The 13,614-nt window shown below is 39.2% G+C and overlaps 1 protein-coding gene across 5 annotated transcripts in view; it reads left to right on the top strand.

Moving 5' to 3' along the window:
• The window catches only part of PAK1 (p21 (RAC1) activated kinase 1), a 144,025-nt gene extending 130,648 nt beyond the window's left edge, over positions 1-13,377 (top strand). For all 5 annotated transcript variants that reach the window (XM_047752304.1, XM_047752307.1, XM_047752306.1 and 2 more), the window contains exons 12-15: positions 2,263-2,362; positions 3,657-3,853; positions 6,667-6,804; positions 12,075-13,377. In XM_047752304.1, coding sequence (XP_047608260.1) covers positions 2,263-2,362; positions 3,657-3,853; positions 6,667-6,804; positions 12,075-12,161 — 522 coding nt within the window. In that variant the 3' untranslated portion in view covers positions 12,162-13,377. The remainder of the gene's footprint in view (positions 1-2,262; positions 2,363-3,656; positions 3,854-6,666; positions 6,805-12,074) is intronic.
• Positions 13,378-13,614: the final 237 nt, after the last annotated feature.

Genomic DNA, 13,614 nt, shown 5'->3' with positions numbered 1-13,614 from the left:
GCAACCTACACCACAGCTCACGGCAACGCCGGATCGTTAACCCACTGAGCAAGGGCAGGGATCGAACCCGCAACCTCATGGTTCCTAGTCGGATTCGTTAACCACTGCGCCATGACGGGAACTCCAAGATTCCTTTTTTTAATTTGTCCATCAACTGATGGATATTTGCGTCGTTTCCACTTTTTGGCTATTATGTACAATGCTGTGAACATTTGTGTACAAGTTGTTGGTTGGATGTCTGTTTCCGTTTTTCTTGGATATTTGCGTAGGAGTGGAACTTCTCGTTGTAGAGCAACTTCATGTTTAACATTTTCCTGATCAGCCAGTTTTCCAAAGTGGTTGTACTGTTTTATATTCCCACCAACAGTGTATGAAGGTTCCAATTTCTTGAAATCATCCTTTTTTATCATAATTTTTGATGTCCAAAGGCCAGCGTCTCTTGCTTCTTAGGAAAGCAACTCTTTACTTTTCCAGGAAGAAAAACCACTCTGGCTATTGTTTGTTTTTAATTTAACCATTACTTTGTTCTTAGAAAATGAAGTATTGGGAGTTCCCGTTATGACTCAAGGACATAGTGTCCTTGAGGATGTGGGTTCGATCCCTGGGTTAAGGATCCAGTGTTGCTGCAAGCTGCAGCATAGGTCACAGATGTGGCTTGGATCTGGTGTTGCTGTGACTGTGGTGTAGGCTGCAGCTGCAACTCTGATTCGACACCTAGCCCAGGAACTTCTATATGCTGCAGGTGCTACCTTAAAAAGAAAAAAAATTTTTTTTTTAATTTTGAAAAGAACATTTAAATAGTATTTTCTGGAGTTCCCGTCGTGGCGCAGTGGTTAACGAATCCGACTAGGAACCATGAAGTTGCGGGTTTGGATCCCTGCCCTTGCTCAGTGGGTTAACTATCCGGCGTTGCCGTGAGCTGTGGTGTAGGTTGCAGACGCGGCTTGGATCCTGCGTTGCTGTGGCTCTGGCGTAGTCTGGCAGCTACAGCTTGGATTAGACCCCTAGCCTGGGAACCTCCATATGCCGTGGGAGTGGCCCAAGAAATGGCAAAAAGACAAAATAAATAAATAAATAAATCAATAGTATTTTCTGATTAGTTTGCATCATTAGTATTTTTTAATTGGTAGAAGCCTCTAAAATTTTAGCTTTGGGTTATGAACTTAAAACTAGTTGATTTAATAGCAACCCTGAGAGTATCCTTTCTGATCCCCCACGTTTTACAGATGGGAAAACAGTAGCCCAGAGAGAGTGAGAGATTTCTCTAGAATAATATTATTGGTCAGTACCAGGCATTTTCATTGTTCCATTCAGTCTCTGCATTACTCATTCTGCCTGCTAAGCCCGGGTGTTTTCCAAGGTTCTTTTCTTTCTCTTCTTATCATCTATAACATTTTCCAGTTCTAACCGTTACTATAACTTAAAAAAAAAATTACCTCTTCACAAATGATTATAAACGTTTGTCTAGACCTCTGTACAGAACTCAAGACTCACATCTTCATTTGCCTCCTGGACATTTGTCTGCAGATATTTATAGGAATATAAAGTTCAACATATCCAAAACAGTACAAATTTATCTCCTCACCAAAATAAGATTACCATTCTAAGTTCTCTGCTTCCATTTTTCTAGTTTCCCAAATGTGACTTTTTTGCGAAAGTTCTTGGGCCAGAGGTCAAACCCAGGCCACAGCTGTAATCAGAGGCACAGCTGTGACAATGCCAGATCCTTAACCTGCTGAGCGATGAGAAATCTCTGGAAATGTGACTCTTATTTGTGGCTTTCCTCTAGTTTTTTCATTATAAAATTCTTTCTGTTTTTCCTCAGTCCTTTTTCTTTTTCTTTCTTCTTTTTTTTTTCCTTTTTTTTCTTTTTGTTTGTTTGTTTGCCTCACATCCTTTGTCAGGGATCTGATGTTCTGTAAAGAACTCTAAAATACTTTGGAGGGAGTGTTTTACTTCAAACTATAATGAGATATAATATGCGATGATATCAAATAAGGTTTAATTATAATAAGATTGTGATATATGATCAGGTCTGTTATAAGAAAGGTATAAGGTAGCATGGAGTGTTAAAAGAATGCTTAGGAGACAAGAGACTAGGTTCTAGACCTGCCTCTTCCACTGATTTACACACTGGAGCCAGTCTTTTACACACTGAGACCTCACTTTTGTTATAAAATGAGAAGGTTGGAATAGTGATTTTTTTGTAAGCTTTCATATTATATGTCCTTTTTTCTCCCTCTGCCCATATTGCTTCAATAGTGCCTGCAGGCTTTGGAATTTCTGCATTCAAATCAAGTTATTCATAGAGACATCAAGAGTGACAACATCCTGTTGGGAATGGATGGCTCTGTCAAGCTAAGTGAGTAGGAGTGGTAACACCTCTCTTCGCTGTGGGACCCTGTCTCTTCTGGGATGGTAACCATGTGAGAGTAGCTACAAGATTCACCATAGAATGTTTATTTCCTCTAGTATGCAGGTACTTCATATTACTCAGCACTATATGGAATGTCATTTTTTTTTCTCACTCATTTATGCATTCAGCCAAAAAATTTATACATGCTAGGTCCTGTGATGGATACCAAGGATACTTTGGCCTGTGCTCAAGGAGTTCTCAGCCTAGTATGGCTGTCCATGTGCAGTGTAGACAAAATGCATAATTAAAAAAAATTTGTGTAATTTCTTTCATTCAGTCATTGATTCAGCAAGCTTTTGTTAAATGTCTATCACATACTGGGCCTATTGTGAATGGAGAAAAAATGAGTAAGAAGACAGTCCTTCCTATTGAAGGCCTCATAATTAAATAAACATAATTGCAATATACTGTGAATGAACTGCAGGACGAACATTTTGTTCAAAAGTGTAAGGGCTGTGGTGCAGACAAACAGGTTGTGTCGCAGTAGATGGGAAGACGGTTAGCAGCCTCTGTCATAGGGCACAGGGTGAGGAACTGATAAAAGCAGGGCCATACCTGGGCGTAGATAAATTAGGATTTAAGTCTGGGACTTATGCCCAGGAAATAAAGCAACCTGGTTACCAGATCCTAGGGCATGAGAGTGGTTTTCAAGAAGAAAACAGAGGGTGGAGGGATAAATTAGGAGTTTGGGATTAACACATACACACTACTTTATATAAAATAGATAATAAACAAGGGCCTACTGTATAGCACAGAGAATTCTACTCAATACTCTGTAATAACATATATGGGAAAAGAATCTGAAAAAGAATGGATGTATGTATAGCTGACTCACTTTGCTGTGTACCTGAAACTAACATAACATAAATCAGCTATATTTTAATAGAAAATAAAAATTTTTTAAAAAGCCATCCAAAAAAAGAAAGAAGAAAGCAGAGTTTGGGCAAGTAGTCAAGGTCAGAATGGGCAGCTTGCGTTTTACTGCCTAGTCCTTCCAGTTTGAGGAGGGTGGGAGGCCAGAGACGATGTTTGTTATGTTTCTCCTTGAAAGGTGAACAGAAGACAGGCTAGGGGCTGGACATGGAGGTGGCAGTTTCGTGACTCCAGGTTTAGAAAGACAAGGGATGCAGTGGCTAGGACCCAGGCAGAGCCTGACACCTAGGGGTAAGCACATAGTCAATACATACAGAAGGAATACTCCACATATAAATTCTTTCTGTCGTTTCTTTTCCTTTTCTAGCTGATTTTGGATTCTGTGCCCAGATCACCCCAGAGCAGAGCAAACGGAGCACCATGGTGGGAACCCCATACTGGATGGCACCAGAGGTTGTAACTCGGAAGGCCTATGGACCCAAGGTTGACATTTGGTCCCTGGGCATCATGGCCATTGAAATGATTGAAGGGGAACCCCCATACCTCAATGAAAACCCTCTGAGAGTAAGTGTTACTAGTTCCATATCAAGATGTTTGGGCTTTTGGCTTTCTATTTTTGGATAAAACTAGGTGCTGTTGAACTTAAAGTATAAATGCCTAAAGAGAACATATATTAGTAGTCATTCATTCATTTTCAGTGATTATTTGAGTTCCTATAATGTGCAAGAAACTGTTCTAATGATAATAAAACAAATTAGTCTCTAGTAACAGAAGATAAGTGCTATGGAAAAAAGGCAGGGAAAGGGGCTTAAGAAAGTAAAGGGGGAAAGAGGGAGAAGTGTGCTCTTTTATTCTGGGCAGAGAATGAAGTCCTCTTTTGTAAGTTATTTGCACAGAAACCTGAAGAAAATAAAGAAGTGAGCCATGAGGTTAATCTAACACAAGGGTTTTCCAAGTATCAGGTATATAAAGAACTAATTTTGAGAACATGCTTGATGTAGCCTGAGGAAAATCAAGGAGACCAGTCTCCTTGTGGTGAGTGAGCAGAGTAGCCAAGGTCAGATCTCCTAAGACCTTGTGGTCATTGTGGGAACTTGGTTTTTATTCTGTGAGAGATTGGAAGCCATTGGAGGATTTTGAGCTCAGGAATAATATAATCTCATTAATGTTGTAAATGAATCATTTGGGTGCTTTTTTGGAAAATAGACTGTGAGACTGTTGTAATTGTTCACATGAGAGTGATGGTTGAAACTACATTGTCAAGACTAGAAGTAAGAGTAGTTGGACTCAGAAAATATCTTGAATGTGTAGCTGACAAGATGAATGGGATATCAGGGAAAGAGGAATCAAAAATAAGTATGAGATTTGGGGCCTTCATTGCAGAGAATTCACTTGCCATTTCCTGAGAAGTATGAAGAACAGGTAAAGTGGGATAATAAGAGTTGGTTCTGACTGTGTTAATTTGAAATGTTTATTAGATATCAACGTGGAGATTCTGATTAGAATTGGGCATAAGAGTTCAGAATTCAAGGGGGAGAGGTCAGGACCGTAAATATAAATGTATTACCAGGTATTATATAGTTGGTTTATTTAAAAATCAGAGCTAGGTGATAATGAGATCCCTCACCTCAGGAGTGAGGTGTGAGTACTGAGACCTGGGATACTCTCCTGCTTACAGGCTGGAGGAACTAGCAGAGTAGACTGATGAATGGCCTTCCTGGTAGAAGGAGAACTGAGAGAAGTGTCCTGGAGGCCTCTTAGGAGGAGAAGGTGTTTTGAGAAGGAGGATGGACCACTGTGTCAGATGTGACTGACAGGTTGCACTAACACTAGGAAATGGTCATTAGATTTGCCAGTGTGAAAGTTATCAATGACCTTGAGAATCAGTTTCATTGGAGTGATGGAAATGAAAGCCTAATTAGAATAAATCCATCAGAGTGTAAGAGGTTGAGATGGCATGTATAAACAGTTGGTTTTATTTTTATTTTTTAAGTTTTGCTCTTAAGGTAACAGAAATGGAGCAGTATTTTGAAGTGGCATCAGGGGAGGGTTATTGTGGGTTTCTTTGAAGATGTTATTATGTCATGCTTTTGTGCTGATGGGAATGATCTAGTGGAGAGGAGGAAAATGGTCATGTACAAGAGAGAAGCGACTCTGTAGGGATGATGCTGTTAAGTAGATAAGAGGGGTTGGATCAAGCACTGAAGCAAAGAGCATTAGATTAGAATATGGACAATTTTTTGTTGTAATAGGAGGGGGAAAGCAGTATGTGAATACACCTGTATGTAGGTTGATGATTTTGGTCATGGGCAAATATGAGAGTTATTCTGATTGCTTTTATTTTGTTATTTATTCCAACCTCCTATTTAATGCAGGAATTCCCTGTGCATTGTTGCTGACGGCAGTCATCTAATCTTAGCTGGATACCTCTAGGATAGCCCTGATTATTGGAATGTGCTTAATGTATCAAACTGAAACTACCTTCTGTAGTTTCTGCCCTTGGCTCCCAGTTTTGCCCTATGAATCCACATACCACTCATCTTCCTCCACCTTAGAGTGGCCTTGAAAATGATGATCAGTACAGTGTGATGGAACTAAGACTGGGATTAGAGTCAGAGAACAAGAGCTTGTATAAACAGCATGATCCCAGGCATATCTGTTTATGTTCCTGGCCTTACCTGTGAAATGGGGATGATAATTCTTGCCCTGCTTATTACCCAGAGTTATTGTGGTCATTAAATTAGATAGTAAGTAGTTGTGTCAACACTTTATGAATGAAAGTGCTAAGTGCTTGAAAAGGTTTAGTATGGGTAAGTTTTTACCTTTCCCAGGAGATGCTTTATGTTAGGGGACCAAGGTGGCACAGTGAAACAGGTTGCTCCTTTACAGAATACTTTCTTTAAATATTCCTTTCCTGCTGGAAGAGATCCGTTTTTAGATGCCTGTGGCAAAGGCACCAGGAATAATTTCCTTTGGCAAATGTGCAGATGTTTAACTCATCAGGTTGAATAAATAATAATAATAAACCATTTAGATCTATAATCAGGAATAATAATAAGCCCTTGGGTCTGTAACACATTTCGTAAGCTTGCAAAGTGCTTTCAGTATACTGTTTTGTTTTATTTTACAGACATGGGAAATAGGCACCATTATTGTCCCTGTTTTACAGATAAGGAAGTTGGGAGTTCACTGGCTTGCACATGGTCACATGGCCTTCAAATATTAAGTGTGACCCTTAGGTATATTCTCTCCAATATACCAGAGCTGCCTCTTTGTGTTCAGGAGACAGAAAGCAACTGACCATATTTCTAGAGGGCCTGTCTGAGGACCGAGAGACCCAGTTGGAGCCTAAAGCATTTCTCTATTTATATTACCAGGCCTTGTACCTCATTGCCACCAATGGGACCCCAGAGCTTCAGAACCCAGAGAAGCTGTCAGCTATCTTCCGAGACTTTTTGAACCGCTGTCTTGAGATGGATGTGGAGAAGAGAGGTTCAGCTAAAGAGCTGCTACAGGTAACTGTCCATATGCAGGGAAGTACCTAATTTGAAGAATCACTAAACCAAGGCTTTTTTGGGGGTTCCTGCCATGGCACAGATGATTAAGAATCTGATTTGCAGTGGCTCAGGTCATTGCAGAGGTGCGGATTCGATCCCTGGCCCAATGTAGTGGGTTAAAGGATCTGGCACTGATGCAGCTGCAGTGTAGGTCGCGGCTGTGGCTCACATTCAGTCCCTGCCCAGGAACTTCCAAGTGCCACAGGTGAGGCCATTAAAAACAACAGCAGCAGAAGATCACCCAAGGCTTTTTTGCTTCATTTTTGTCTGTGAGGTGCTAGCTGTTATAGAACTAGGCTTTCTTCCTACCACATTCAACACTCAAATTGTATTTCTAGTTCCCTCATCCTCTTCATCCCTGGGCCCTTGGTCATTCTCTTAGGCTCTTCCTCAGCCTATTAAAACTCTGTGCATTCTCGTAGGCTTCATCTTATAGAGCTACTTTCTGAGCTCCTATTGAACTTTGCTTGTATCTTTGGTGCTTGTTTTGTTCTGCCTGAATTATTTTGGCAGAGTTTGAGTCTTGGTGAGAAGCAGCTCTTTGATGTGCAAATCTTAAACAATTTTATTTTATTGGGATAATCTCAAAAGATAGATGTTCAGGAGTTCCCCAGAGGCCTAGTGGTTAAGGATCTGTCATTGTTAGCACTGTGGTGCAGGTTTGGTCCGAGGCCTGGGAACCTCTGCATGCCACAGGCATGGCTAAAAAAAATTTGATTTTCAGTAAGGGATATCAGAGGGCATTAGTTTGGAGGATAAATAGTGCAGCTTTTCAAGTCTTCCCAGTTTCTCATTGGAAACCCTCTCAGATTGTGGGAATGATATTCTGCTTGTTTGGAGTAAGATCCTGCCAGATTGTGGGGAATCTGGAGTTGGGGGATTACTAAAGCTTTTATATTCCACCTGCTTAATCTCAAAATTACAGCGTAATTATTTCGTATAGTTGTAAGAACTGCTTTTAGCTGGCCATATTATTTGTATTTAACATTTATGTCTCAAGTACAATTTCTCATAGTGCCGTTTTGCTACATTGCCAACTGATGATTTAGTTTAAGTGTCACATGCAACTCAGTGATAGTGAATAATCTATAGACTATTAATCATGTAGTATGAAGACCAGGAGCAACTGAGCCGGTCAGGGCAGGACCTACCATACTACCTCACATTAAAGTTAGCTGTGAACAGTTCTCTTTTTTTACTAGATTATAACCTCCATATTAATCTCTGAGTTTCCTTTTCTACCTGGGACCTAACTCAAAATAGATATTTAGTGGGAGAAAACATTTGGAAATGATATAACCAATAAAGGGTTAATATCCAATATATAAAAACAGTTCATACAACTCAACAACAGCAAAAAAACAGATACCCTAATTAAAAAATGGGCAGAAGACCTAAATAGATATTTTTCCAAAGAGGAAATGCATGTGGCCAATAGGCTTATATGAAAATATGCTTGACATTGCTAATCATCAGGGAAATGCAAATCAAAACCCACAGTAAGATATCACCTCACACCTGTCAGAATGGCTGTCATCAAAAAGCACACAAATAGCAATGTTGGCAAGGATGTGGAGAAAAGGGAGCCCTAGTACACTGTTAGTGGGAATGCAAATTGATGCAGCTATTATGGATAAACAGTATGGAGCTTCCTCAGGAGACTAAAAATGGAACTATCTATGATCCAGCAATTCTACTTCTGAGTATATATCTGAAGAAAACAAAAACTTTAATTTGAAAATGTATATGTAGCCAGTTGTTCATAGCAGCATTAATTACAATTGCTAAGATATGGAAGCAATCTAAATGTCCCTCTGCAGATGAACAGATAAAGAAGATGTGGTGTGTGTGAATGTATACACACAGATACACACAATGGAATACTACTCAGCCATAAAATGAATGAAATCTTAACATTTGCAATAAGATGGATGAATATGGAGGGTGTTATGCTAGGTGAAATAAGTCAGAGAAACAAATACTGTGTGATATCACTTATATGTGGAATCTAAAAAATAAACTAGTGAATATAACAAAAAAGAAACAGGCTGGGAGTTCTCTTGTGGTATAGTTGGGTTAAGGATCCAGCGTAGTCACTGTGGTGGCTTGGGTTTGATCCCTGGGCCAGGAACTTTCACATGCTGTGGGCATGGCCAAAAAAAAAAAAGAAGCAGAGTCACAGATATAGAGAACAAACTAGTGATTACCAGTGGAGAGAGGGTAGCATGAGGGACAGTATAGGAGTAGAGGATTAAGAGATACAAATTGTTATGTATAAAACAAGCTATAAGGAAATACTGTACAATTTAGGGAATATAGGCAAAGTTTTAATAACTATAAATGGAGTATAACCTTTAAAATTGTGAATGACTATATTATACATCTATAATTTGTGACATTGTACATCACTGTACTTAAATTAAAAAGTTATTCAGAAGATATTTGTTGAGTTGAATAGAATTGCTTAAAAGTATTTTACCCTCATTGAAATGTTACTCTCTGGAATATATTTAGCATCACTTTGTAATCAGTACTCTGACTACAGAGTACTAGTCTATTAGACATGAAATCTGAGTTCTGCCAAGTGTAACCCATTCATTTTTAGCATCCTTTGGGTATTTTATAAATACCCCTTATAACAGTAAGTATAATATAGGATCCTTTGTCTTTCATATGAGGCAATCCTAAGCATTGGGAAATGTGCAGATATATGCTAAGCCTATGATTGGTGAAGATGATATTGTTAATTAGGTATTAAAATATATTTAATGAAAAATTAATGTTCTCTAGAGTTTTCTTCCTGGTAGAATAATATAACTAATAGTAAATGTGTTATGTTGAATCTTTACCACAGTTTAGGCACTAAGCACTTTATTTTTTCATCCTTTTTTTTTTTCTTTTTTTTTGAGTTTTTGAGATTTTTTAGGGCTGCACTCGTGGCATATGGAGGTTCCCAGGCTAGGGGCCAAATTGGATCTGTAGCTGCCAGCTTACACCATAGCCACAGCAACACCAGATCTGAGCTATGTCTGCAACCTACACCATAGGTCACAGCAATGCTGGATCCTTAACCTAGTGAGCAAGGCCAGGAATCAAACCTATGTCCTCATGGATACGAGTCAGATTCGTTACCACTGAGCTACGACAGTAACTCCCTTTTCTGTTCTTTTTAATAAACCTGTGACTTTTAGGTTCTTGTTTTCTCATTTTCTCAGGTGAGGAAACTGAGGTTCTAAGTGTTTAGTAACTTTTCCATGGGTACATAACTGATAGCAGTGGATCCGGGATTTCAGCCTATGTCTGTTTGGCTAACAAGTGTTTATGCTCTTGGCCACTGTTTGGCTCAAAGAATGTTGACACTGGAATAGCCTTAGGGCTTATTTTGTCTAATGTATTCCATATAGAGAGAAGGAAACAGACCCTTCAGTTGAGTGTTGGGTCATGCTGCTTTCTCAACTTTGGGAATACATAAACATGTGATCTGAGAACACTGACTCTTTAATTTATTACTGTACATTGTCAATATTCAAAACCGTGATTTTCAGGATATTACATTGCAAAAGATTCAGGGAGTTCCCATTGTAGCCCAGGAGGTTATGAACCCGACTAGTATCCATGAGGATGCTGGTTTGATCCCTGGCCTTGCTCAGTGGGTTAAGGATCCGGAGTTTCTGTGAGCTGCAATGTAGGTTGCAGACGTGGCTCAGATCTACATGTGGCTGTGGTGTAGGCCAGCAGCTGCAGCTCCAATTTGACTCCTTGCCTGGAAACTTCCATATGCTGCAGGTGCGGCCCTAAAAAGCAAAAAACAAAAAAACCAAAAACAAAAGTTTCACATCTGTTTCTCCTGTGAAAACACATGTATAGACAGAAATACATGGGGTATTATGTTGGAATTCGTATCTTCATGATTTAGCCGAGATCTTTTATTCCTTTCATAGTAACTTCCTGCCCTCAGTACCTCTTTATATCATATCTCTGTCCAAAAAGAAGTCAAAGCACTTCCAGCAAAATATATGCATAAATATGTCTGTATTTGTATGTCACTAATAGAAGGAACTTAGGAGAATCAAATACGCTGTTCGAGTTAAACAGTTTTGTTTAAATATCACATTTGGATCTTAGTTTCCTGGTAGCCAGGACTGAAAAGGAAATGTGGTAGTTCCTATGTTTATCAAATGGAAGAAACATGCCACATCCTCAAGACACAAAGCTTTTTCACCAGTAAATGTAAGAAAAGTCATTTTCAGTTAAGAAGCTCTGGGTTACATAAAGAATTATTTTCTATAACATTTTTCCTGAAAATATAAAAGTAGTTTTCATATGATGTTTACTCCAAAATGGTCTTTAGTAGTTATTGATGTGGTCCAAAGTATAGCCCAGTGAAATGATTTGCAAAAGGACCAAACCATTGAAGTCCTTACTGGATTAATTAGCCTGAGAGATTCAAGAATAGAACAACGAATTCCTAGCTCAGTGGTCCTGAAATGCAGTATTGCAATGTACCATTGGGTCATAAACAATTCATAAACTTCCCTCTGAGCTAATTATTATTCTGATTATCACCATAGTTTAATCTTACCTGATATAAAATGGAATCATACCATATGAACTTTTTGTGTGTGTCTTGAACTTTTTTATGTCTGTCTTCTTTCACTCAACATAGTATCTGTGAGATTCATCCTGTTGTCAGTGTATCAATTATTTACTCTTTTTTATTGCTGTGTAATTTTTATATAGTATTATATGAATATAATATCTTTCATTCTTCTGTTCTTTTGAATATTTGTGTTCTTTTCATTTCTGATTGTCATAAGTAAAGCTGCTATAAGCATTTTGGTGGATTCACAAACTCATTTCTCTTGGAAATATACATAGAAGTGGATTTGCTGGGACTTAGGATAGATGTGTATTTAGCTATAGATAGAGACTGCCAAACAGTTCTCCAAAATGGTATGTTATCTTTTAAAAATGTCTTTCAGGAGTTTCCTAGTGGCCTGGTAGTTAAAAGCATTGTCACTGCTGTGGCGTGAGTTTGAACCTCCACATGCAGTGGGCATGGCCAAAAAATTTTTTTAAATTTATATGGATGTCCTTCAATTTGAGAATGATCCGAAGCTCTTCAAGTAGCTCCTTGGGCAAACATGGATGCCCTTAACATCTTGTAATGGTTGCTGAAGAAGAATGGTAAATTGTCATGTGTCTTTTGTTCTTTTTTTCCTTTTCAGCATCAGTTCCTGAAGATTGCAAAGCCCCTCTCCAGCCTCACTCCACTGATTGCTGCAGCAAAGGAGGCAACCAAGAACAATCACTAAAACCACGTCACCCCAGCCTCATTGTGCCAAGCCTTCCGTGAAATAAATGCTCATTTCGGAAATTCCAACCCCCAATGCCCTCTCTTCCTTGTCTTGCTCCTCCCACTTCCTGGTCTGGTGCTCTCATGTGTCCAGCATTGAAGAGAACTGCAGTTGACTAACTGGATGACAGTCATTTTAAAATAAGGAATTTGCTTCCAGTTTGTGGATGTGAGGGTGGCTTATGATCAAGGGCTTATATGAACAAACCCTGGGACTCCTATTTCTACATAGCAACATCCCTCCCCCATCCAGTCAGTTCTTGACTATATAAATTTTTGGCTTTATAACATTATCAATTTACAACCAGTTGAGATTTTTCTTTAGCTCTTGCTTTTCTGTTACCAAACTGCCCAAACACCTTATTGTACTTGAAAATTGGAACAGCTTGAGAATGCCGTGGGCTTATAGTCTGCCAGGGACGTGAAATGGCTCTTCTTCCTGGACTTTGGCACACCTAATCCTGATATGGGGGAGAGAGCTACCACATTTTTCTTCATGTGTGCTTCTAGCAGCTCTATGAGAGGATCTTGACCCAGTAGTGTTCCTCATGCTATTTCTTGTGAAATGGTCTTGGCTATATAGCAGCTTTTGACTCCCTAAGTCCCCCTAGGCTGCTGCCCCCATTGTCCTTGTTTAGACCACTGAGAGGTTTCCTAGGGCACCTGCTGGGTGAGAGCAGTGTGAGACATCAGGAAAAAAAAAAATATATATAGCTGCTTTTAGAACAAGGCTGGGCATTAGCACCTGTCCAGCTATATGTGATGTTTCAAGAACTCAGCCTCTTTTTCCATCTAGGATAAGAAGCTGAAAGTTTGTCTCAGATCTTCTAACAGCCTGAATCTTTGAATCAGAAGGAAAGATCTCTAAATCTGAGACTACATATTAGTTTTGGAGAAATTTATCAGCCTTATGTGATACACTGCCAGCTGTGAGGGGACCCTGCTTTTACAATGCATGGCCAAGCTCTCTGCATATGGAAATGCTTGCACTGGGTGTTGGGGATGTTTGCTACCTCCTGCTATCTTTGTGGTTTTGGTCCTCTCCTTATGGTAGGACCTATGGTCAGCACTGTGGCTTGTCTTGTCAGCCTCAATGGCTACCTTGTCATGCTCTGAGGTACCACTGCCTCTGCAGCACAAGTTTTAATTCCTTCAATAAAAGGAGATCAAAAATATTCTACTTGGAGTATGCCTTTCTTCCTTTCCTTTTCCCCTTCCTTTCCTAATTTTTTATTTTGAAATATTTTCAAACTTAAAAAGTACAAGGTTTTTTCTTTTAGAATCATTTGAAATTAAGTTGCAGATAAGTTGCCTCTTTACCACTGTATATACCTTGATGTTTATTACTTATTCTTAACATATTTATTTATTTGCTTTTTAGGGCTGCACTTGGGCATATGGAAGTTCCCAGG

The sequence above is a fragment of the Phacochoerus africanus genome, chromosome 11, assembly GCF_016906955.1.
Source record: "Phacochoerus africanus isolate WHEZ1 chromosome 11, ROS_Pafr_v1, whole genome shotgun sequence".
Taxonomy (NCBI): domain Eukaryota; kingdom Metazoa; phylum Chordata; class Mammalia; order Artiodactyla; family Suidae; genus Phacochoerus; species Phacochoerus africanus.
The sequence above is the reverse complement of the archived record's forward strand: the minus strand, read 5'-3'. Positions and strand labels throughout refer to the sequence as shown.